General features: G+C 53.6%; 1 protein-coding gene across 2 annotated transcripts in view; it reads right to left on the bottom strand.

The window, feature by feature from the left end:
• Positions 1 to 17,478, bottom strand: part of Col5a1 (collagen type V alpha 1 chain) — a 155,345-nt gene extending 137,867 nt beyond the window's left edge. For both annotated transcript variants that reach the window (XM_021193880.2, XM_021193881.2), the window contains exon 1: positions 16,948 to 17,478. In XM_021193880.2, the coding sequence (XP_021049539.1) occupies positions 16,948 to 17,056 (109 nt within the window). In that variant the 5' untranslated portion in view covers positions 17,057 to 17,478. The remainder of the gene's footprint in view (positions 1 to 16,947) is intronic.
• Positions 17,479 to 22,401: the final 4,923 nt, after the last annotated feature.

Genomic DNA, 22,401 nt, shown 5'->3' with positions numbered 1-22,401 from the left:
ACACACACACACACACACACACACACACACACGGGAGGCCACCCTCAGTGGGAACCCTGTCTCTGCTGGTGCTATCCTCACCAGACTGTGACCCCTGGGAACCCAACCCAAATGGGGTCGACTCTGCCTCCCTCCTGGGCTGCAGGAGAACCAGAGCTGCAGCCATGGTTTAGGCCTCATGTGGGCAAAGCCACGGTGCTGCCATAACTAGTTCCAGGATGCAGCTCAGATTTCAAAGATCCCATGGCCCAGCCAGGAATGTCACTCTTCTCCTTGGAGCTGTGTCAGCTGTGTGCCAATTACAGGTGCCTAGAGCTCACTGCATTACACTTCAGGAAAGAGGTTTCCTTAACGACTTCTTGGCAAAGCCACACACAGTGCCTTGGACATTGCCGGTGCCCACAGAGGAGTTGCTGAGCTGAATTCTGGGGCTTAGCAGAACAGGCAGGGCATTTAGTAGGTATACAGCAGCCTCTGGGATGAAGCAGACGAGGTTCTCCTATGGTTAATAGTTCTGGACTTGAGTGTCACAGTACAGACTCCGGTTTGAACCCGTGGCCCAACAGAGACACAATGAGCAATAGTTTGGGAGTTCAGCAGCAGGCTCCCACCCAAGCGGGCAGCTGTGTGAGCCCATCCCTTGAAGAGCTGTCAGAACTGAGGCCAGGGATGAGATCAGAGACAGGTAAAGCCACAGAGCTGTGAGGGTGAGAGTGGAGAGGGCCAGGAGGAATCCCTGCCAGCAAAGCTACTCAGCCATCAACACCCATGTCTGCGTGCGACCCCTGCCCAGGAATGTGGGGAGGAGCGCACCCAGGAACCGCTGAGGGATATAGGAGGGGGCCCACAAATGGGCAGAGAACTCTGTGAGTCAGGGAAGGGGAAACAGAAACCAGCTCCTCTGGCACCTACAGGTGGAGGGTGTCCCTGGACCAGTACAAATGTCCAAATGGAAAGGAAGGTGATGCCAGACAGGCATGAACCAGGCAGGGTGCGAGAGCATCCTGGCACTCACTCTGACATAGGCTGGGGTAGAGCTGCATAGGAGGTACAGTGGGATGCCAAGACCGGGTGGCATGGCTCTGCCCTGGCTGCAACATCACTCAAGAAGCCAGACCAGGAAACAGTTTTATAAGTGACTGGAAAGAGGTCGGACTGCCTCTCAGCCAAGGAATTTATCTGCGGGCCATGATATTGACCAGGCATGAGCAGTGAGGCAGAAAGGGCACACGGCAGGGGCCTGGAGTCCTAGCCCTGGGAGGGAGGCTGGGAGCATGCCTGTGTCTAAAGTGAGGAGTCCTTTAAAATCTCACTTCCCACTCTCAAAGTTGTAGATAACAGGAGCTGTTTAAGGGAAGGTCCCAAACAGAAAGACGCAGCCAGAGAGGGTGGGTAGCAGCTGTAGTTAAATCATTGCAAAACACGGCTGGAAGGTTTTACAGGGTGAAATGGTAGATCCTGGGATCAGATGAGCTGGGGCTAAAAGCAGCATCTGGGGAATGAATACTGAGAGCTGGCAGGCTTGGCTGGTCAGCAGAGAGCTGCAGAGAAGGCGGAGTGTCAACCCAACCTCAGGCTGGCTCCTTGTGGGCACAATCAGGGTAGAAACTCATGGGGTGAAGGGTACACAGAAACTAAGTCAAAGCTTGGAACACAGCTCAGTTGGCGAGTGCTTGCCTAAAATGTACAAAGCCCTGAGTTCAGTCTCTGGGACTGCATAAAATTATAGCAGCACAGAGCTATACTCACAGCACTTGGGATGTGGAAGCAAAAGGATTGCACGTTCAAGATCATCTTTGGCTACATCGTTAAGTCTGAGGCTGGCCTACGATTATAAAGAAAGCAGGTAACAAGTGCGTCACCCCACAAGGAGACAAGACATGCTTAGCTGGGTGCAGGGCCACAGGGCTCTCTGGAGACATCAGATTGTGCTAGAGGGCAGATGCCCATCGCCACGGCCAGCTTCAAGTCTGTTGCTTTCCTAGGCATCCCTGAAAGGCCCCGGCGTGGTTCAAATCACCATGGGAATTGTGATGCTCGACTCTGGGTCTGGATCTGTGTCTGAAGAGGGGACAGTGCAGTGGGAGCTCACACCAGATATTCCGATCCACCACACATGGGTGGGCAGTCCCTAGGTGTGCCTGGAAAATATTGGGCACCCTATCCCTGTAGATATCAGGACACCTAGCCTAGTAGCCCAGCTCTCCAGTGTTCAGATTACCTTGCCAGGACTCTTGTGGCCTGCCCCAGAATGGCACAGGCAGCATGGGCCAGGGCTTCCCTGGCTTCCCAGCACCAACTGCCACTCCAGAATGGCTATACTCTTGTTCTGCGGACACCCTGGAGTTTGCAAATTACTTTCAGTTAACCCCAGAAAGGATTCACTAGCATGTCCCGTGCTTGTCCATTATGAGATACAGCAAACTACAGCACTGTCTGCTTCTTTATGGCCTCGGCTCTGCCTCCTTAGATCCACACCACAAGCCTATGAAGGATGGGCCATGATCCTGGATGAGGACCCCACCGCTCACGGGAAGAAATTAAGGCACAGGCACTACACTCCTCAAGTCACGCTTGGCTACCCAAGCCACACCCAATTTTAAATGGCAAGAAGCCCTGAGGTGCAATGCCACCCTCGGCCTCTAGGTGAGGCTTTCTCTCCCCCACCTGAGTTCCAGGTCTCACTGCCCCTCCACAGGCCTAGGCCACCTTCTGCTACTGTGTGATGAGAACTCTGGTCCACTGAGTGAGCAAAGTGTCTAAGATCACAAGTACAAGCTGATCTTTCCCTCACCCTCCCTGTAGTGTCCAGGGTACACCATGGGGTCAGGTAGGTGGTCTAGGCAGCAAGCACCAATTATAGGATCAGAGCCCCAGAGTTTTTAATTTTCTTCTCCAAAGGCTCATGATTTAATGGTGGGCTACACCGCGCTTAGCTTCTCTGGCCACCTTGAGCTTATTGCTAAGCTGTGGCAGCTTGATTCTTGGACCCTCTAACTGATGACTCAACCCCCACCGGCATCCACCCAGCTTATCAGGAGGGGGAGGGTGGCAGGGTGGGGGGACAGGTCCAGGAACCCGCCCACTCTTGCCATCCATGTTTGGCTTTCCCAGAGCACCCCCCACACCCATTTCATCAGCTGCCAACTGAGACAGAACAGACAGCCCCTACCTGGCCTTAATCCCCACTATCTGACCTTCTTCCCACTAAAATGGAAAAAACGTGACTCAGACTCCTAAACAAACAGGCTCCTCACAGCTGGATGCTGTGGAGAGCAAACCCACAGAGCTCTCCAAGGACAGATCAGATGGAGCAGAACCCAGGAACCCAGGGCTGTGGGCTTCAGGAAGCCCAGGGACAGGAACCTGAACCCCAGCCCCGATGACCACACACACACACACACACACACACACACACACACACACACACAGGAACACTCATTCTGCCACTGTCCCCACACCCTCTCATTGGTCCCTGCCACAGGAATGGAGACCCCTCCCCAAAGAAAAGGGGGAAATGCTTTCAGTGGAGATGAAAATGTCATCTTCAATCAGCCTCAGCCTTCTCTACTGGCCCTGACACCCAGCCTGAATGTCACCCCTCAGGCTGACAGTCATTCCCAGAGCACAGATATTGTCTTAAGGGCTTAAGCTCAGTCTTCGCCAGTTGCAGAGCTTCAGTGGGCTTTGGTCTTCTCACCTGTGAAATGAGGAAGTGGTGAGGGTGGTGATGTCTCATGTCTTAGAGCCAAGTTCTTTAAACTGAAGGTTGTAGCACCTCATGGGTCACATGACAATATGGAGGAGTGTCATGAAACAACTTGGCAACAGCAACAAGTGTCTCAATGAGCAATGACCAAAAATTAATTTCCAATCAAATGCACCATGAATCTGAGGTTTCTCTGGCAAGTGGCCACCTATGGTGAATCGTGTGACCCCACTATGACCTTGCATGCAGACGCAGGTGCTCACTACATATGTCTCAGCTTGGAGCCCAGACTGCTGCAACTCAGGAAACCAATGCTTCATCTACATGTAATGTGTCCTGCTCTTAAAAAAAAAGCATAATGGGCTGGTGAGATGGCTCAGTGGGTAAGAGCACCCGACTGCTCTCCCGAAGGTCCGGAGTTCAAATCCCAGCAACCACATGGTGGCTCATAACCATCCGTAACAAGATCTGACGCCCTCTTCTGGAGTGTCTGAAGACAGCTACAGTGTACTTACATATAATAAATAAATAAATAAATAAATAAATAAAAGCATAATGATTTCATCACAAACAAACGACATAAGCTTTTCACATTTCCCCACCATCATCCCTCAGGAGCAAGCATCAAATTAGCATATCTTTGAATTATATTATGCTACAATATTTGATTTTTCAAAAGTTGTCATTTGAACTACTGACCTGAGCATGAAAACAAAATTGTTTGTTTGTGAAAACAAAAAAAAAAATCATTAAATGAATTTTGGCTTGGGATTAGGGTGAAGTTTCCAACAATTTATCAAATGGCCCCAAACCCATCTCCGCCCATTTGTTCTATGCATTTGTATGAGGATGAATTCTCAGTACTGACGGTCATAAAATCAAGACATTGAGCATCTCTGAAAAACACGGAGACCACTATACATCTGGCCGTGGCAATATTCAGCCAAGATTTAATCTTCATATAAAGATAAATACGTGTACCTATTTAATTAGCATGCAAACTTGTTTTTATCTTTAAAAGACAGCATAGTAGGTATAGCAAAGAATTGTTTAAAATAAACTTCCTCACACTGATCAGTACGTGTTTGGTTTGTGTGCCTATTTTACATATCTGTAGAGCCAGGGTCACATGAAAAAGGGGTTCAAGCAGAACACATGTAGAGCCCTGGCTTAGAAGATGTCGTTAGGATAGACTAGGTAGGGGAACACGTGGACAAGTGGGAGGAGGGTGGGGAGAGGAGTGGGGAGGCAGGTGGAAGAAAGAGGGGGAGGAGGTGTGGGAGGAACAGGAAGGGGAGACTGAGAAGGGAAGAGAGGAGGGGGAAGTGGAGGGGAAGTAGGAAGAGGATGAAGAGGGAAAGGAGAAAAAGGAGGAAGTGTAAGAAGGGGGGAGGGGAGCAGGAGGAGGCAGCAGCCTGGACAGTCCTATCTTCACTCGCAGTGGACATCAGGCAAACGTGCGTCTTCATGTGGGAAGGTTCCGTCTACCTTAACCCACACAGGCGTCACCAGAACCAGAGGAAGCTTTGGGGAATAGCAAGACCCCAGGGCCTCCTTGGAGCCCGTGGCCCCTCCCCTCCGGTCCAGAGGCTGACCCTCCTTGGCTGTCCTGACCGGATTACAGGGGTACCTGAAGGACCACAATGGACAGATCAGCTGTCTGCTCTCCATTCTCCAGTCTTCCTCGGGTACAAAGGCAAGCAGAGGGAAGGGTCTTGGCTTTCCCCTACAACATCCCGTGTGGCCTTTCTGCCACACTGTCCATGCCCTAGTACAACAGTCCCTCCTGGAGCCTGAAAATCGGCCTCCAGGGCCAAGCAGCTGTTTGCAATCGGCCCAGCCCTAGCCCCAAGCAGAGGAGGTGGAGTGTGTCCACAGGCTGGACTCAGAGAGACTCGGGGCATATGAGGACAGGCATCCCCAAAGCTAGGAGACCCAGGGCTGCCCCTCCCCACAGACAGAGCCAGCAACAGTGAAGAAATGGGGCGGGCCTAAGAGGGCAGGAAAGAGCTCTCTACTTGCGGCCCATTTTCAGTCACTGCTGATGAACAGGGAACATCTCACCAGCCACAAGCCAGAGTTTAACACAATGGCTTGGAGGCATTTTACAGCACCTGCCAGGGGTTGGGGTAGGCTCTCCTGTCTGCACACCACCCAAGCAAGATGCTTGGCAACCATCATGGTCATCCAAGAAAGCCTTGGATGAGCCATCCTGCAGTGACCTTCCAGCCATCAGAGGCAAAGACCTTAGAGCTGGAATAGCGCCCCAACTGGTTGGATCAAGACAGCCAGGCTCCTTGCCCCAGCTCCTAACCTGTGACTTCAGAAATCCCCAACTCATCTGAGTGTGATTATCTGCAAGTGGCCTGTGGCTGCAGGCCAGACCCCAGGTTCTATAAGCACCCCCTCAGTGCATCGGTCAGTTCCTTCCAAAGCGGCCATCCGGCCCTCCCACTCCTGGGCAGAAAAACACCTTCTCTCCTAAGCCCCAGGAGTCAGGGGCAGGGGAAGGTGGGATGGTCCCAACGTGACCCAGAGATTCACCCTCATCACCACTGGGGGCCCTTGCCCTAAAGAAGTGACTGTGGCTGAGGTGGCATGATACTATACCCACACACAGCACCTTTACCCTTCACAGAAATTAAGGGGTGCTCCTCGATCCCAGTCAGTAACGAAGACAAGCCACAGAGCAGTTACATCATAGGCCATCCTCCACCCTGCTACTATCTACTACCCACATGGGCTGGAGGCAACTCACCATGCTCAAGGCCCACAGCAACCTCACGAGATCTGGTCCTACCTACCAGCTCTGTTTCCAGTTAAACAATTCTAACGCATTGATGAACCGATCAGATCAGAGAGATTAACCGGCATGCTCCAGGGCCCACCACCAGGAGCCGAAACACACTCTCCTGATCCACTGCACCCTCCACTGTCCTGTTCTCTTAGTATCTGCTGAATGTTTCCCATGCCTGCAATAGAACTGAGCTGGCAATGGAGACAGGACGCCCTGGGGACTGCCTGCTGTGCCCAGAGTTATCCCACAGTGCCCTCAGCTGATCTCTAGCACCAGAATGTGGGAGAACTGCTAGAGAGCTTCGTAGAACTGGCCCCATTAACGAACCCACACATACAAGGCAGGGTCCTGGGGCCACGGAAGCTGACAGTTATGTGGGGGCCTGGCTCCACTGGCTGGTCTCATTCAAGGTGCCCTGCTGAGCCCCTCGAGGCCCTTTCTGAAGGAAGTGCAGCTCCTGCTTTACCTTCCTCAAGCCTAGAGAACACCAGGCATGTCTGGGCGGGGTCACGGGCCCTCTGCAAACCGCTAGCATTCAGCTCTCTGGGGACCAGTCCACCATGCCAGGGTGTTATTAAAGGGCGGGTGAGCCCCTGCTGCAGTTGGAATGGCAGCACAGAACATCTGGGATGCAGCTTTCCTGATACAGGGAACAGCACACAGGGTACCCATCTTGTGTCACACACTAGGCAGTCACTGCAGGTCCTCAGCCCCAGGCTTGGCTGAGTAGAGCCTGTCCTGTGCCTGCCACTCAGCTCATTAGCCAGCAGCAGGCAGAGGCCTCAGGGACACGAGCCAGGAAAGCACCACAGGCCCTCTGCTTCAGTAGTGTCTTCTCAGGGGATAGAAGAGGCTGGAGTCTGCACAGCGGGGATGGTCCTAGGCTTCCCTGCAGCTCCTTAATAAACTCCAGGCAGTATAGCTCCATGTGTGAGCTCTGCAGGCTGCTTGCGTGCCTCACACAGGCACGCACTGATGTCATATGTACAGCAGGCATTGCAGTCTCTATTAGCTTGCCTTAGTGATGACGTAGCATTTTATGTCCACTCTGCTGATGGAGAAACCCAGGTGCAGTAGGTGCCTCTAAGTAGGTGTTGTGCTAAGTCCCAGCACACAGTGAAGGGCAAGATGCGGGGGCCCTCCCTCCTAACCCCCTGATTGTGAACTGGATGTCTGAGGGTGTGGGAAACAGTTGTCCTTTGCCCCTCTGGCCTGGACCTCCAGGGCACTGACCTGCTCTAAGCTCCATCTCTTCATCCTTCCCACGCAGATGTGTCACCAATAAGAGAACCACACTAGCATAGCCTACAGGAAGAGCGCCTGTGGGCGACGGACAGGGAGAGTCCCGAGAGGCAGAGGAGTTCAGCCCGGAGGCTGGCTTTTAGGGACATATGCCCAAAGAGTCACTACTGAGAGTAGGTGATACCAGTGATCTGCTTGATCTAGGGCGTGGATGGAGCAGCAGGGGGCTGAGGCAAGACTAGCAGACCTGGGGGCTTTGCAGAATGTAGGGCCTTGTTGGACCAAGTTTCTCCCACTACCCTCAGCGCTGACAGACTCTCAGCCATAACATGCTCAAGAACCTCGCAGCTCCATACACTCCAGCCCAGCCCTGATCCTTAAGGTCTGCTGGGAAGTATACAAGACTGGATGGATCCCACAGACTGGAAGTGGGCAGTATCCTGATTCTATCCTTGAACGTGGAACGTAAGGAAGGGGCTGGTGGGGCATCCCCAGACTTCACACAGCTTCTCACACATTTCTCCAGCCAGGCTCTCCCGTGCTGAAACTCAAGCCCTATTAGAGCTGAGAAAACACCTCCCCCCACAGGTCCTTCCCATATCACTTAGCATCCCAGAGCCAGAAGAAATTCAAGGGGCTCTTTTTGTGCCCAGTGTGACAACTGCAGGTTGTCCCATACTGGGGCGGGAGCCAGCTTTTCTAACCCACACTGTCTGCCACTGACTGACTGCCCTCTAAGAGCTCTGACAATGGAGGAAATGAGCTGCGCATACACCTGGACCACTGCCCTGACAATGCTTCAGGGGTACCTCATCCTGTATCAGAAAGGGACAATTGTTTTTTTTTTTTTTTTTTTTTTTTTTTTTTTTTTTTTTTTTTTTTTTCATTTTCAAATGCTATCCCGAAAGATTCCCATACCCCTCCCCCCACCTCTGTTCCCCTACCCACCCACTCCCACTACTTGGCCCAGGCCTTGCCTTGTGCTAGGTCATATGGAGTTTGGGAGACCAAGGAGCCTCTATTCCCACTGTTGGCCGATTAGGTCATCTTCTGCTACAAATGCAGCTAGAAACACAAACCCAGGGGGTACTAGTTAGTTCCTGTTGTTGTTCCACCTACAAGGTTGCAGCCCCCTTCAGGTACTTGGGTACTTTCTCTAGTTCCTGCATTGGGGACCCTGTGTTCCATCCAGTAGCTGGCTGTGATCATCCATTTCGGTGTTTACCAGGCACTGGCGTAGCCTCACAAGAGGCCACAATATCAGGGACCCTTCAGCAGTATCTTGCCGGCATGAGCATGAGCATTAGTATCTAGGTTGGTGGCTGATGATGGGATGGACTCCGAATGGGGTCCTCTCTGGATAGTCCATAGAAAGGGACAATTGTTGTTCAGCGCCTGTGGCAAGGACACTGCTGTTCTCCTAAATCGCCCACTTCTGTCTGAAGGAAGCAAGGGGGCCAGGCCAATGCTACCGCATTGGCTTTTATGACTTTATATGACTGAAGTGAGGCCCACAAAAGCAGAGAGCAACTTACATGGTTTCCTGTGACCTGGCCTGGCAGAGCCTCCATGTACACACCTGCAAGATTTAGTCCCACCCAAAGACATCTGAGGGGCTCAAGCACTGTGCAGGTCATGCCCGGGAAGCACTCAGCAGCACAAGCACTGTGCGAGTCATGGGTGGGGAGCACTCAGGAGCACAAGCACTGTGCGAGTTATGCCTGGGGAGCATTCAGGAGCACAAGTACTGTGTGGGTCATGCCTGGGGAGCACTTAGGAGCACAAGCACTGTGTGAGTCATGGCTGGGGAGCACTCAGCAGCACAAGCACTATGCAGGTCATCCCTGAGGAGTACTCAGGAGCACAAGCACTGTGTGAGTCATGNTGTGTGAGTCATGGCTGGGGAGCACTCAGCAGCACAAGCACTATGCAGGTCATCCCTGAGGAGTACTCAGGAGCACAAGCACTGTGTGAGTCATGGCTGGGGAGCACTCAGCAACACAAGCACTGTGTGAGTCATGCCTGGGGAGCACTCAGGAGCACAAGCACTGTGCGAGTCATGGCTGGGGAGCACTCAGCAGCACAAGCACTGTGAGAGTCATGCCCCGGGAGCACTCAGGAGCACAAGCACTGTGCAGGTCATCCCCGAGGAGCACTCAGGAGCACAGGCAGTGTAAGAGTTATGGCTGGAGAGTAGGATTATAACGAGGATGAAAGGGATCCAAAAGGAACAATAGGGGGAAGTGCCCTCTGCATTCATGCAGAGGTACCTACCTTCAACTGTGTAAGGGGTGGGCCCCAGGGTGCTTAGCACAGTGCTTTGGAGACAGGCCTAGAAACACAATCTGGTCTCTGATTGGTCAGCCCTCCATAGGGACTGGCAAGTGCCTTCTTTTGATTCTTCAAAGCCTCTTTGGGACTGGTAGGGGACGATCTCATCTTGACTGACAGGTACCTCCGATGACTGGCACAAATCTCAAGAAGCATTTTCTTGCTTCTCACTATAACTGTATATCACTTGACAGAACTATCTAGACAGTTGTCTGTCCCCTCTATGCACCCTACTCTAGAAGTTCTGACAGCCAGGGAGAGCTTACCAGTCGCTCACCTATGCCCTGGAACCTACAAGGACTATGAGATGTAAATTCCAGTTTCCTCACTGTAGCACAGGCAGGACGGAAGCCCACCTTTCTGACTCTCACCACACCACAGTGCCCGCCTAGTCGGAGATGCTCACCAGTCTCGCTGGGAGGTCACTGCTTTTCTAAGCTATCCGAAGCACCACACACACACACACACACACACACACACACGCACGCGCACGCACACGCACACACACACACACACACACACACGCACGCGCATGCACGCGCGCGCACATGCACGCACGCGCGTGCACACACACAGGCACAGACATGCATGCATACACATAGGCACACACACATGCAGACAGGTATACACATACACACACACACACACACACGGATGTACACACACACATGCAGACATGTGCGCATATACGCATGCACATATGTGTGCACATGCCTGCAGATACACATACATGTGCACGCACACACACATTTTTATGTCCGGTTGGTGCCACTCATTTCTTTCCTTTTCTCTTTTCTAAGGATGCTATTAGAATCCCCATTGCCAAGGCACTAGTAGGAAAGAAAAGGATGGGAAACTAAATTTGCCCACAAGAAGCCAGCACTGGGGCCAGAAAGCTTGCACTGCAGGTTATGGTTACTTCCTGTCAAGTCTGGCAACCTAAACTCAGTTCCTGGAACCCAGATGATAGAAGGAGAACCAACTCCAGCAAGTTGTCCTCTGTACACATACACACACACACACACACACACACACACACACACACGCACACACACACATACATACATATACACATACATACACACCCATAAATAAATAAATAAATAAATAAACAAACAAACAAACAAACAAATGCAATACAAAAACTGTTAGGAAACAGGCCTACAGTCGAAGCAACAGTACCCACGTCACACCCAGCAGCACCTCTCCCCTGGAACTCCAAATTATGACATTTTAAGGAAAGTGGGTCAGTCTGTGCTTCATGTCTTAGCTCTGAGTCACCAAACTAATAACATTTACCACTGATGTGGGTTCATCACTGAAGTTGGGAATATCCCAGAAAAAATGACTATGTTTTCAGGAGCTGAGACTTGACATGGTGACAGAAAGTGAACCTGTAGCCTGTGATATGACCAGCAATGTGTTACTGCCAGTTCTCTCATCCCCCCACTCCCTCCCCACACCCAGAAGAGGTGGCCAGAAGCCATGAATGCCCATTTGGACTTCCTGACCCTAGATCCTCCTTGTAGGGTGGGGCAGCTGCAGTGGGAGGGGCGTGGAGGTCTCTGGCCCACACTGCACAGGAACAGACTCCTAGTGGCCAGCAGAGCTTGGAACCTCTGGAGAGGTGAAACAGTCACAAAGGCACTGCTTCCAATGTCTGTCCCGTCTTGAAGACCCAGCGTGGCCCTCTTGGGAGAATGGGGACAGGTGGCTCCCACAACTGGCAATACCAGCTTCTAGCCAATCAGGAGCCCCAATGATCATAACAATAACCATGCTGTTTATCTGTGCTTCATATGGCCAAGTATTGATCTCACAGGAATCTGCTGTCATTACAATCATTTCCATCTGCTCACGAGTGGGGAAACTGAGGCCCAAGCCATTGAGTACCCAACTGGGAAGAATCGGAGCCAGGATGAGCATTTGTGCTCACCCAAGCCACCTGTACTTTCTACCGCACTCCCCCCCCCCCCCAATACGGGGTCTGCAGTCAGACCATGTCCTACAGCGACTGCAAGATGGCCTGTGAGAAGGGCCCAGGCAGCCTCTATCAGTGGCATCCTGGCACATCCAAGAGCTGGGCCAGAATTGCTACAGGCATCTGTCCAAGTGCTGACCGCATACACGCTGATTACATAGGAGAATACAACAAGATGAGGAGCCCAGGTGTCACATGACATTACTCTCATCAAACTGGGAGGGCCTGTGGACCAGCCCACCCTGTGACAGGACCCAGGGTCTGTGATCACTGGGAGCACCAGGGGTTCCAGGACCTCGAGCGTCTCTTCACCTCCCATCCTGCGCAGAGTAAAGAACTCAGGACAGCTGTGGAAACCACACAAGCATTATGTGTGTGCTTTTATACTCCCACACACATGTGCTCTTACATACACAGTTGTTTTACACATGCAGGCATGAGCACACAGAGACATGGGCAAGTCCATTACACTCACACACAGCCTGACGTGCACATACACACATAAGAATAGCCCTGAAATTGACCTGTCCAGTGCCTTCACACACATTCTCTCTCTCTCTCTCTCTCTCTCTCTCTCTCTCTCTCTCTCTCTCTCTCTCTCTCTCTCTCTCCCTCCCTCCCCCCCCACCCCTCAGGTGACTACAATACCTCCGAGATGGGACTGGCCAGGGAGCCACATGCATATGAGAGCCAGGCAGAAAGACAGGAGAGCATGGCACCTCCTTGCACACACGCTCTTCTGCCCAAGTTTCTAGAATCATGATGTTTGGAGAGGATTTAGGGAACACCGCTCATTACCACAGAACACAGCTTGTCAGATGGCCCTTCATCCCAGTGCCTAAGTCACTACCTAAAAGGCACTGGCAGGGGCACCAGTGAGTCTCAGACGCCCCCATGGCAGATGCTAGTCTTCTCATTTTTCAGGAAGGAATACTGAGGCAGAGACTCACCCTAGCTAACCTTCGACCTCAGAGGCAGAGACAGTGCATGCTGGCTTTCTCAGCCATGCACATCCATTGAAGGTGCAGTACCACCAAGGGCTGTCCCCCACAAACTAGAGTTCCCGCGGGCAAAGCCAAGGCCTGTCTGGTTTGTACTCTATCCTGCTAACATGGTACTGGGACAAGCTCCCATCCTGAACAGGAAGGGGATGCCAGTGGGGCCCTGGGGACCCCTACTTATTTTTTGTTGGTAGCATTTCTGCTCTCCTGGTATAATATCGACACAGCAGGCAAGAACTGGAGATCTGCCAACCCACTGATGAGGGGGTTTCCAGCCAAGGGAGACAGTCCGGGGCGAACCTCCTTAAATAAGTTTGGAATACTCAACAAAAGCAAAATTAAACCAGAAGGAGGTGACACAGTGAGGGATGGTAATGAAAAGAAAGGGGTCAGGCCACCAGGGACTCCATGGAAATATCCTCCAAAGCTGCTTCACAGGGCCAACACGTCTGAGGTGGCCTAAGAACAAGAAGAAAGATGTCTGAAGTAGAGAAGGCATGAGGAACCCCTTCACCACCACCCCCAGCACCTCCAGACCAAGAACAAGCTAAAGTCTGTGGTACTTGAAGGTTCTGCTGATTGGGAAGAGCCTGGGCCGTCCAAAAGGAGATGGGGAGCCCCTGCAGAAGGCTGTGGACCTCAAGGAGAAGAAAGGGAGGGGTGGGGGGGATAAGAGAGAAAAAGAAAGAAAGGACACAGGGGGGGAGAGGAGAGATGGAGATGCAGGAGCGGCAGCAGAAGGAGACACTGCGCTGGCAGAGTGGGGCACCCCATCTGGCCCCCAGGGCCCTGGCAGAGTGGGGCACCCCATCTGGCCCCCCAGGGCCCTGGCAGAGTGGGGCACCCCATCTGGCCCCCAGGGCCCTGGCAGAGTGGAGCACCCCATCTGGCCCCCCAGGGCCCTGGCAGAGTGGGGCACCCCATCTGGCCCCCAGGGCCCTGCCTGGACTGGGCCCCCAAGCTGGGATTATAGCTCAGGGTACTGGGTCTCCCAGGGGAAAGCTAGGAGATGGATGTGAGATCAAAGAACAGAACGAGTGGGAGTGGGCCAGGGCTAGCAGGAGGGGCTACGGCCAGGTCAGTCAGCTCTGCTTCTCTACTGCTGAGCTTCTGTCCAGACAGGAACCAGCACACTAGCCACCAGTACTCACTGTTTCCTGAGCCCCAGACTACAGTCAACAGTGTCCTGGGGTAGGGGAGACAATGCTTCCCTGACCCACTGGGCACCACTCACCATCCCTGCTGTGACCCTGGGGACCGGGTGAGAGCTGTACAATCTGGATTCTACTCAACAACTGTAACCCTAAGAGGGTACAGGAAGTTGTTTTGTTTTGTTTCGTTTTGTTTTAATGAAGAAAGAGGCTTCCAGCCAGAGGCAGGGGCAGGCAGCGGGCATCAGCTGCCCTCGGCTAAGGGTATGACTATGAAGAGCATCCAGAAATATCTACAGGGTGGGGTGGAGAGGCAGTCTCTGGCCAGCACCGCAGGGCCAGCCCCCAAGACAACATCACCAGAGAAGAGGCTGTGAGCTAAGCCCCGGGAGAGGACTCATCTACCACACAGCTGGTGAGGGCCCACAGCTCCAACCCTGTGGCCAGAGTAATACACCCTGACAGACACAGCGGGCTTCTACAGACTGGACTTTGTGGGGAAAGTGAAGGAGGGAAAGGGGGAAGAGAGGGGAGAGAGGAGAGGGGAGTGAGAAGAAAAGAGAAGGGAGGGAGGAAGGAGAAGGGAGGAGGGGGGAGAGAGGAGGGAAGGCCCAAGGATGTCCCTGTAGCCAACTCATTGAGTCACAGGAAATTTAACCATTCAGTATCTGTCAAGTCTCACAAAACTTGGCTGGCTTTCCCTGCAAATTATTGCAAAAAAAGCAGTCACATGACCCAAGCCCACCAATAGCACATGGAAGAGATGACCTCAATTTCCAAATATTGGGGTCACATTTCATTTCTCATCTCCCCCCCCCCTTTAAGGCTTTTAGCAGCTCCCAGAGCAATCGGATTTCTCACTCCTTCACACACTTGGCCAAGAGAGAGACGGAGGATCTGTGCTCACAGAAACCTCAGAAAACATCTGGCAGGTCCGAGAGGGAGAGCAGAGCAGAGCAGAGCCTGTTTGCACTTTATCCTGACCTGTCAGCTTCAAGCAGCACTGCTGCCCCTCTGGCCATGCACTGAGGGTGGCTTCAAAGTGGGTCGCACCACAGGAACCCCAGGGGAAGCCTCCCGAAGCCCACCCAGAAAAGCAGTTTCTTTACGTGCTTCTGAAAGTCAATTTTGTCCAAGGCAAAACATCTAACAGCACAGCCAGGACCCGGGCAGCCCCTTCCAAATGGCCGCACCCTCAACAGCACAGGGAAGTGGGGGAGAGCAGAGTGATAGAGTGACACAGAGAGGTAGGTGACCACAGGACAGGATAGGGCTGGGACAAGGTACAGGATGGACAGGGTGAACCAGGAACACCCTACCTATGCTTCCTCCTGAGGTTCTGGGAGGGGCACAGGGGAACATTGTGGGGTAGGGAAGAGAGAGGCTGACCTCCTCTTGTCTCTCTTCCACACTTTCCTGAGGGCCTTCAGCATCCCCTACTGCTAGCTTAACCCTGGGAACTCCAGGGCAGTTGGTCCAAGTTGCACAAGAGTGAGCATCATCAGGCCATGCTCTCCCTCGGTCCCCGCAGGCCCTGGCCCCTCCCATTCCCACTCTTGCTCATCCTGCGCCCACTGGACACTAATGGTGCCTGGAAGCAGGAGAAGAATATTGTAATTGGCCATGGGGGGAGGGGTGGAAATTGATTCTTCCCCTAGTCCTGGTAGCACCAGCTAAGCTAAGGAGAGCCCTGTCACTGGGCAAGGGCTGACCACTCCACCCGCTGTTCAGTTGCCTGAACTCTTCCTGACTGCTTTCAACTCCCTGTATCAGCACATGCTGGTGCCTTCCCACCCTGGGCTATGGTGTTTAAGGAGTCTGGGAAGATTTATCCCACAGCTAACTAACAAGAGTGATGCTGAGAATAATATGCCTGCCTGGAAGCGCTGGAATACAGACAGGGACAATCAGTACCTCCCTGATTCTGCCCATTGGATCAGGGCTCCTTCGGAGGACCCAACCTGGCAGGAGAAGTCTCACATCTGCAGATCATCTGAGAGGCTCCCAGCCCAGACTCCAAGGCCCGCTCCTGGCCAGGCTTCCCGTTCATCCCATCTTTGGGCAGTAAGCCCAAGAAAACTACCTCTAAGGGGTTAGGAGGTTTGAGGTCAGGCTAGGAGTAGGGCTGGCCTGCCTCACAGGGCTCCCCAGTGCCCCTGAAGACTTGGTGGGGACTACAGTGAACTCTATCCCCTGGGAATGCAGAAAGTTAGCTCAGACAAGCAAGAGGGTGTGTACTGAGGGAAGCCCATAGCTAGGGATTCAAACTTCTAGGATCCCCCTCCACCCCTAGGCGTCCCTGAGGAACTGAATGGCCTTGACTCTAGGGGGCGGCCCTTCCCTGCTTTCAGAAGGAAAGTTTCGGCTTAAGGGCTGCGTGGGATGCAGCGGATCGCCTGTGATGTGGGACAGGGAATGCGAGATTTGGGGACAAAAGTGTGACCACCTCTGTTCGGATCTAACACGAGGCAGATTCTTCCTTGACCAACAGCCCCACCCAGCAGGCCTGTTTGAGGAGGGGGCGGTACGCCGCGGGGATGGAGTTGGCCCTGCTCCCTCTCCTGGGCCCCCAACGAATGGTATTCGTTGTCTTGCCCGGTGCATTCCACAGGCCAAGGAGGAAAGTTCTGCAGGCTCTGAGGAGGCGGGCGGCGAAGGAGCCCGAGGTGACAGCGGCGCGGAGGTTCTGCGCGCCTCCTACAGTCCCCGAGGTCCGGTCCCCAGAGCGCTCTTACCTGCGCGGCTCGAAGGCGGCGCCCACAGCAGCAGCAGGAACAGGAGCAGCGGCGAGGACAGCAGCAGGGCGCCTGGGCGCGCAGCTTTCCAGCGGGTGTGTACGTCCATGCCAGCGGGGTGCGCGGGCCGGGGAGCGGGAGACGCACACGATGCACGGGGACCAGAGACACGTCCCGGGTGGCGGACGCTAGGAGAGCGGGATAACTTCAGGGAGTCATAGGAAGCTCGGCACCCGCCCGATCTCCCCCGCGGCGGTGGCTGTTCTGGAAGGGGCAGCGGGCGCGCTCGCCCACGGCGCAGGGATCGACTGTGGCCCGGGACGGCCGGGACCCCCTCGCTGGCTGCTCGCGCACTCCCTGTCCTTCTCCTTCTAGTCTCGTGGCCTCCTCACCGCTGCTGCCCCGCGACCCGCTCCCCGTGGGCGCTCCGCTGGAGTGAGGTCCTGCGCCAGCCGCGGGGACGAGGAGTGCGGACCTCGCCTTCGGCGCTGAGCACTTTTCCCCCCTTTCCCTCCCTCCCTCGCTGCTGGCAGACAACGCGGAGGCTGTGGATTCCCCCACCCCCCACCGCCCCCAACGCCCGCAGCAAATCAGAGCCCGGCGCCCGGCTCAGCAAGGCCGGCCCCCGCCTCCCACTGGGCGCCGCGGGCGAGGGGGTGGGGATAGCGGGCGAGTCGCGGCGAGGAAGGGGCTGGCCCGGGGCGGGAGCGGACGTGGGACGGGGGCGGCGCCCCCGTTCTTTCTCCCCGATCTGGGCGGCGGCCTCCAGAACCCGATGGCCCACCCTGGTCCTCGATTCTTCCCGCCTCAGGTACCCCGACCTGGCCAGACTCCAAGAACCAGCTTTGAGGGACCCCCGAAGTTTGATCGCTGGAATTCAAAAGAGAGCTTCTTGCACTACCACACAGAACTTTCTCTTTAAGGAGGAGTTCTGGGCGCTCCTCTTTTGGGCGGAGACTCAACTTGCAATTCAGCCAGAAGGGGCTCCCTAGACTATGACTGACAAGCCAACACAGCGCTGGGGACCCGCCTTCTACCTCTCCACAGACCAGACTGTCAAGGATGCCCAGAGGGGCCTTAAGTGAACAAGGAGTGACCAAGTTATCAATCAGGTGAAGGTCAGTCTCAGATCCCACCCCACCGCCTTACTGCTGTCCCTGGTGGCCCAACAACTCATAAGGAAAAGGAAGAGCTCCCTTCCAGAGCTGACAGCTGGGAAAGGAGAGGGGCTCCCAGCTCCCCATCTAGGGCAGAGGGAGACAGTTCTCCCAGACTTCTCCAGGCCCAGGAGGCCCTGCAAAAGCCTGACTCACCGCCCTGCCCTTCTCCAAGGGCTTCGGGGTTTGTTTAGAAAGAATCAGAGTGAATTAAGAAGGCTTTCAGACACAAAGCCATCGCTGCCTTTGAATACATTGCAGCTGGGAAGAATTTTGGAGTGATGGAGACCTGCCTGGGACTCCTCTCTCCAGTTGCATCCTCAGACTCCCTTGTTTCTCATTATTCTCCAAACAGGAAGAGAGTGGTAGTCAGGGTGCAGAGGCATTCATGGGATAGAGGCAGTCAGAGGGCAGAGGCAATCAGGATAGAAGCAGTTAGGGGAAAGAGGCAGTCTGAGGGCAGAGGCAGTCAGGGGATAGAGGCAGTCAGAGGGTGGAGGCAGTGAGGAGCAGAAGCAGTCAGAGGGCAGAGGCAGTCAGGGGACAGAGGCAGTCAGGGGATAGAGGCAGTCAGAGGGTGGAGGCAGTCAGAGGGCAGAGGCAGTCAGGGGATAGAGGCAGTCAGAGGAGTTTCTGGGATGGCCATGCTCTGGTTCTTGAATCTGAATGGAGGTGGTTAGTACTGATTTAATTCAAGCTTAAGTGTGGGATGTACCCTATAGGGAACATCAGACAGTACACAGAATAGAGGAGGAAAGCTGGGGATACAGCTCAGAGGCTGTTCAAAAAAGTCCTAAATTCTATCCAGAGTACAGAGAGGGCAGAGGGAAAAAAGCTTGAGTGGACACACAGACAGTCAGACTCAGTCACAGTACAGTAAAAGTTAAAAGTCAGCTTGTATAGTTGGTTATGGAATAATTATGTATGTGTGTAAGTTGTATGAATGATAATGAAATGTGTACGTGTGCGTATATGTACACATGTGGGGCATGTACATGCGTATGTGTGTCTGTGTGCTGTGTATACTATGCACTTGTGTGCCTGTTGTATGGCCCACATCAAGAGTAAGGGAGTGTGATGCCATTCCATTGGTGAGTTTCATGGGGATGAGAACCTCAGCCATCCTGAGGTTTTCACCCAGGTCACCTCCCCATCCCCAACCTGCATCAGGTCCACATATCAGGAGAAGTCATTCTGCCATCCACAGACGGGGATGTTGCAAGTCAGGAGGGGTAAGGGGTTACCCAGAGCACCAAATCAACAACGCACTGTGGCAGAGCCAAGACGGGTGCTGCACTGATCACTAGGCAGAGTTCTTCCCTTTTCGTGCTATAATACAGACTCAGAACACCTGCCTTCCAGCAGGTACCCCCTAGGCATCCTGCTCAGGCTGAGCCAGCCCATACCCAGCATTCTCCTGTGCCCATTGGCATCTCAAGATAACGGAGAGTGTTGGTCATGGTCTGTTTGCCAGCATGACTCTAGGCTCTAGGGAATCTTGAGGAAGCAAGCTGCTGTGGGCCCCATCTACACCAGCCTGCACTGTTGTACCAGGTCTCCATGATCATGGACATAGTCTTGTGCTTCCATTGTGTTCTTTCCATCTCGCCTGTCTCTGTGCATCCACCTCCATCTAGTGTCCCCTGCATGTCCCTGCCATCCATACATGCCATTACACTCTGTTGTAAAATACAGTCCTCCAAGCAAAGCGACTGCCATTAGCATCAGGTCAGCTGTCCCTGCTTGCAGGAGTCCATCCAGATTAGGCTTGTGGACTGTTGTTGTTCTCTCATAGAAGTAGACAATGAGGGAGGACCTCTACCTGAGACTCTAGGGAGAAGCAAAGAGGAACCGCTAAGGGGTGGGAGGTGCTTCCTTCCTTCTCAGAGCATATGGCGTATTTCAGGCACATTACAGACTGCCCTCCAAGAGGTCCCGGGCCCCAGCGGCTCTGTAGTAGATGAAGAAGGTCATGATGAGCTATGGCTCTGCCCTGTGGGTAGAGATATTCACACCAGCAGGAATGCCTTTGCATTTGTTCCCAGGGAAGAGCTCCGTCCATGCGTCCTTCAGCTGGTGTTCAGAAGCCCAACAGATGTCCCACACTTGTACATGCCATTAACTGCAAAACCTAGGCAGATGAGTTCCCTCTCTGCACTGCTTGTCACCTATGAAGTGGGGTAATGAAGCTGACTCTGGGATTCCCAAAGACTCAGATGTGAAGGGAGATGGCATGTTTGGGACAGAGGGGCAGGCAGCTCTGGATTTTCCCTCTGTATGCCAGCCACTCCCTGCACCAGGCTGTTTCCATGTCCTGTCCACTAAGACTGGCTTCTTTAACCTGAGCTGGCTAGCCTTTCCCCACTGGTGCCAAACAAGCCTTTAAAAATGATGGGATTTCCAGGCAGAACAGCCCAGGAGACACTAGACTGACTTTTGGCATGAGAAGCGGGTTTGGAGGGAGTCAGACGAGAGCGTCCTGAGATGTGTTTTCCAGACGGTGGCAGCTGGCGCAGGTCGTCTCCTGTAGACCGTTTCACAGAGCGGGGCTTGAGATTTCAGGCCAAGGAAAGTGTCCACAGGAGAAATTCCTGCGTTGTCTCTTCAAGAACTGTCTGCAGGGGTGGAGATAGTACCCCTACAGCAGGGGACTGTTCCCAGGATCAGTGACGTCACCTAAAATCACCTAAATTCCTGCTTGTCTGTGGTGACAGTCCCACACAAGGATCTGATCTCTCATGTGCTTCTGCATGGTGGCCAGGACCAGAGGCAGCCCATGCAGAGGCAGCCAGCCCATACTGTGGGAAGGGCTCAGCCCACTGTGGGTGGTGCCATCCCTAGGCAGGTGGTCCTGGGAGATATGAAAAGGGTAGCTGACTATGAGACTAGGAACAAGCCCACCATTGGTGTTCGTCCACGGTCTCTGCTTCAGTCCCTGCCTTCAGGTTCCTGCTTGAGTCCCTTGGTGACAGACTGTGGTTAGGGCTTGTAAGCCAAATAAACCCTTTCATCCATTCCCAGGTTGCTTTTAGTCATGGTGTTCATCACCGCAATGGAGAAACCAAGTAGAACAGAAATGGACGAGGTTTGAGCTATGGGTGGAAAGGCAGGGTCAAGGTGGGCAGTAAGGTCCTGCAACTCCAGGGAGCAAGGACTGCAGAACCCCCACAGATAGTGCGCAGATGTCTCCCCAGACACTGCCTGTCACAGCATGCCACCAGCCAACTATCATGTAGCCCTTCGCTGCCGTGCCCCTCTACCATGCATAGACCACAGATGTAGGAGCCAGGGCCCAAGATGGGCCCAGCATGGGGTTCTCTGCCACAGAAACTTTATTCTGTCCACTCTCACCTCCCCACACACCTTCCTCTACACAGCTACTGATGATCCCCAAGTTATCTGTCTGATCCTAGTAATTGAGCACCCCTGTAAGGGTTTCCTATTTCAAAGATGCCAAACCGGGACCTTGAGGCTGACCTTGGACAGCAGAGCTGGGTACCTGGCCATGTCTGTATTATAGCACCCATTGTTGCTAGTGGCCAGGCTCTGTGTTCTTCCCTCCCAGAATCCTCTGCTACCATGTCCATACATCCTAAGAAGGCCTCAAAGCTTAGCTCTAAGTAAGCCTCTCAAAAATGCCTTGTCCCCGAGCCCTGGGACTCTTCTGCATGGGGTACTGTGGGCTCTCGTGGATTTCTGGTCCCATCCATCTGCCCACCATCTGACCTACACAGAGGCCTGAGGACCTGAGGTTGTTTGCTAATATCTCCTCCTAAGGGCCTGGTAAGGCTGGGATTTGGGTCTCCCAGAGCTGGGGAGCATCTTACGCACTTCTTGGTTCTTAAATTGACTAAAGAATAAGCAGGTGACACTTAGTACAAAAGCCTGTGGTGATCTCATTTGATCCCCAGTACATCCTTCACTGTGAGCATTGAGACAACCTGGACAGGCGAGCATCCAGAGAGGGTGGGATCTGTCCCCACTCACTGGCAGTGGCAGCTACCTTTACTCTCGGAAGTTCTAGTTCAGTGGCAACATTGAAGTATCTTGGGCTGCTGCCCAGATAGACATGGAACTAAAAGCAACAAAACCCCACCCTCTCCTGCCAGGAGACTACAAGTCAAGTCAAGGTTGATATGTATCAGGGTCACCTGCCTCCCAGAGGCAATCGGAGAGCCTGTCATACCTCCTCCACCCCTGCAGAGTCCATCTTGGTCTCCACACTATCTTGTCTGTCTGCTTTGTGATTACCCTGGGTCTCTCCAGCAAGGACAGACTTGTGCAGCCCAGGGTGCCC

Source organism: Mus pahari, chromosome 3, assembly GCF_900095145.1.
Source record: "Mus pahari chromosome 3, PAHARI_EIJ_v1.1, whole genome shotgun sequence".
NCBI lineage: Eukaryota > Metazoa > Chordata > Mammalia > Rodentia > Muridae > Mus > Mus pahari.
Note: the sequence above shows the minus strand (reverse complement) of the source record. Positions and strands in the feature narration are given on the sequence as shown.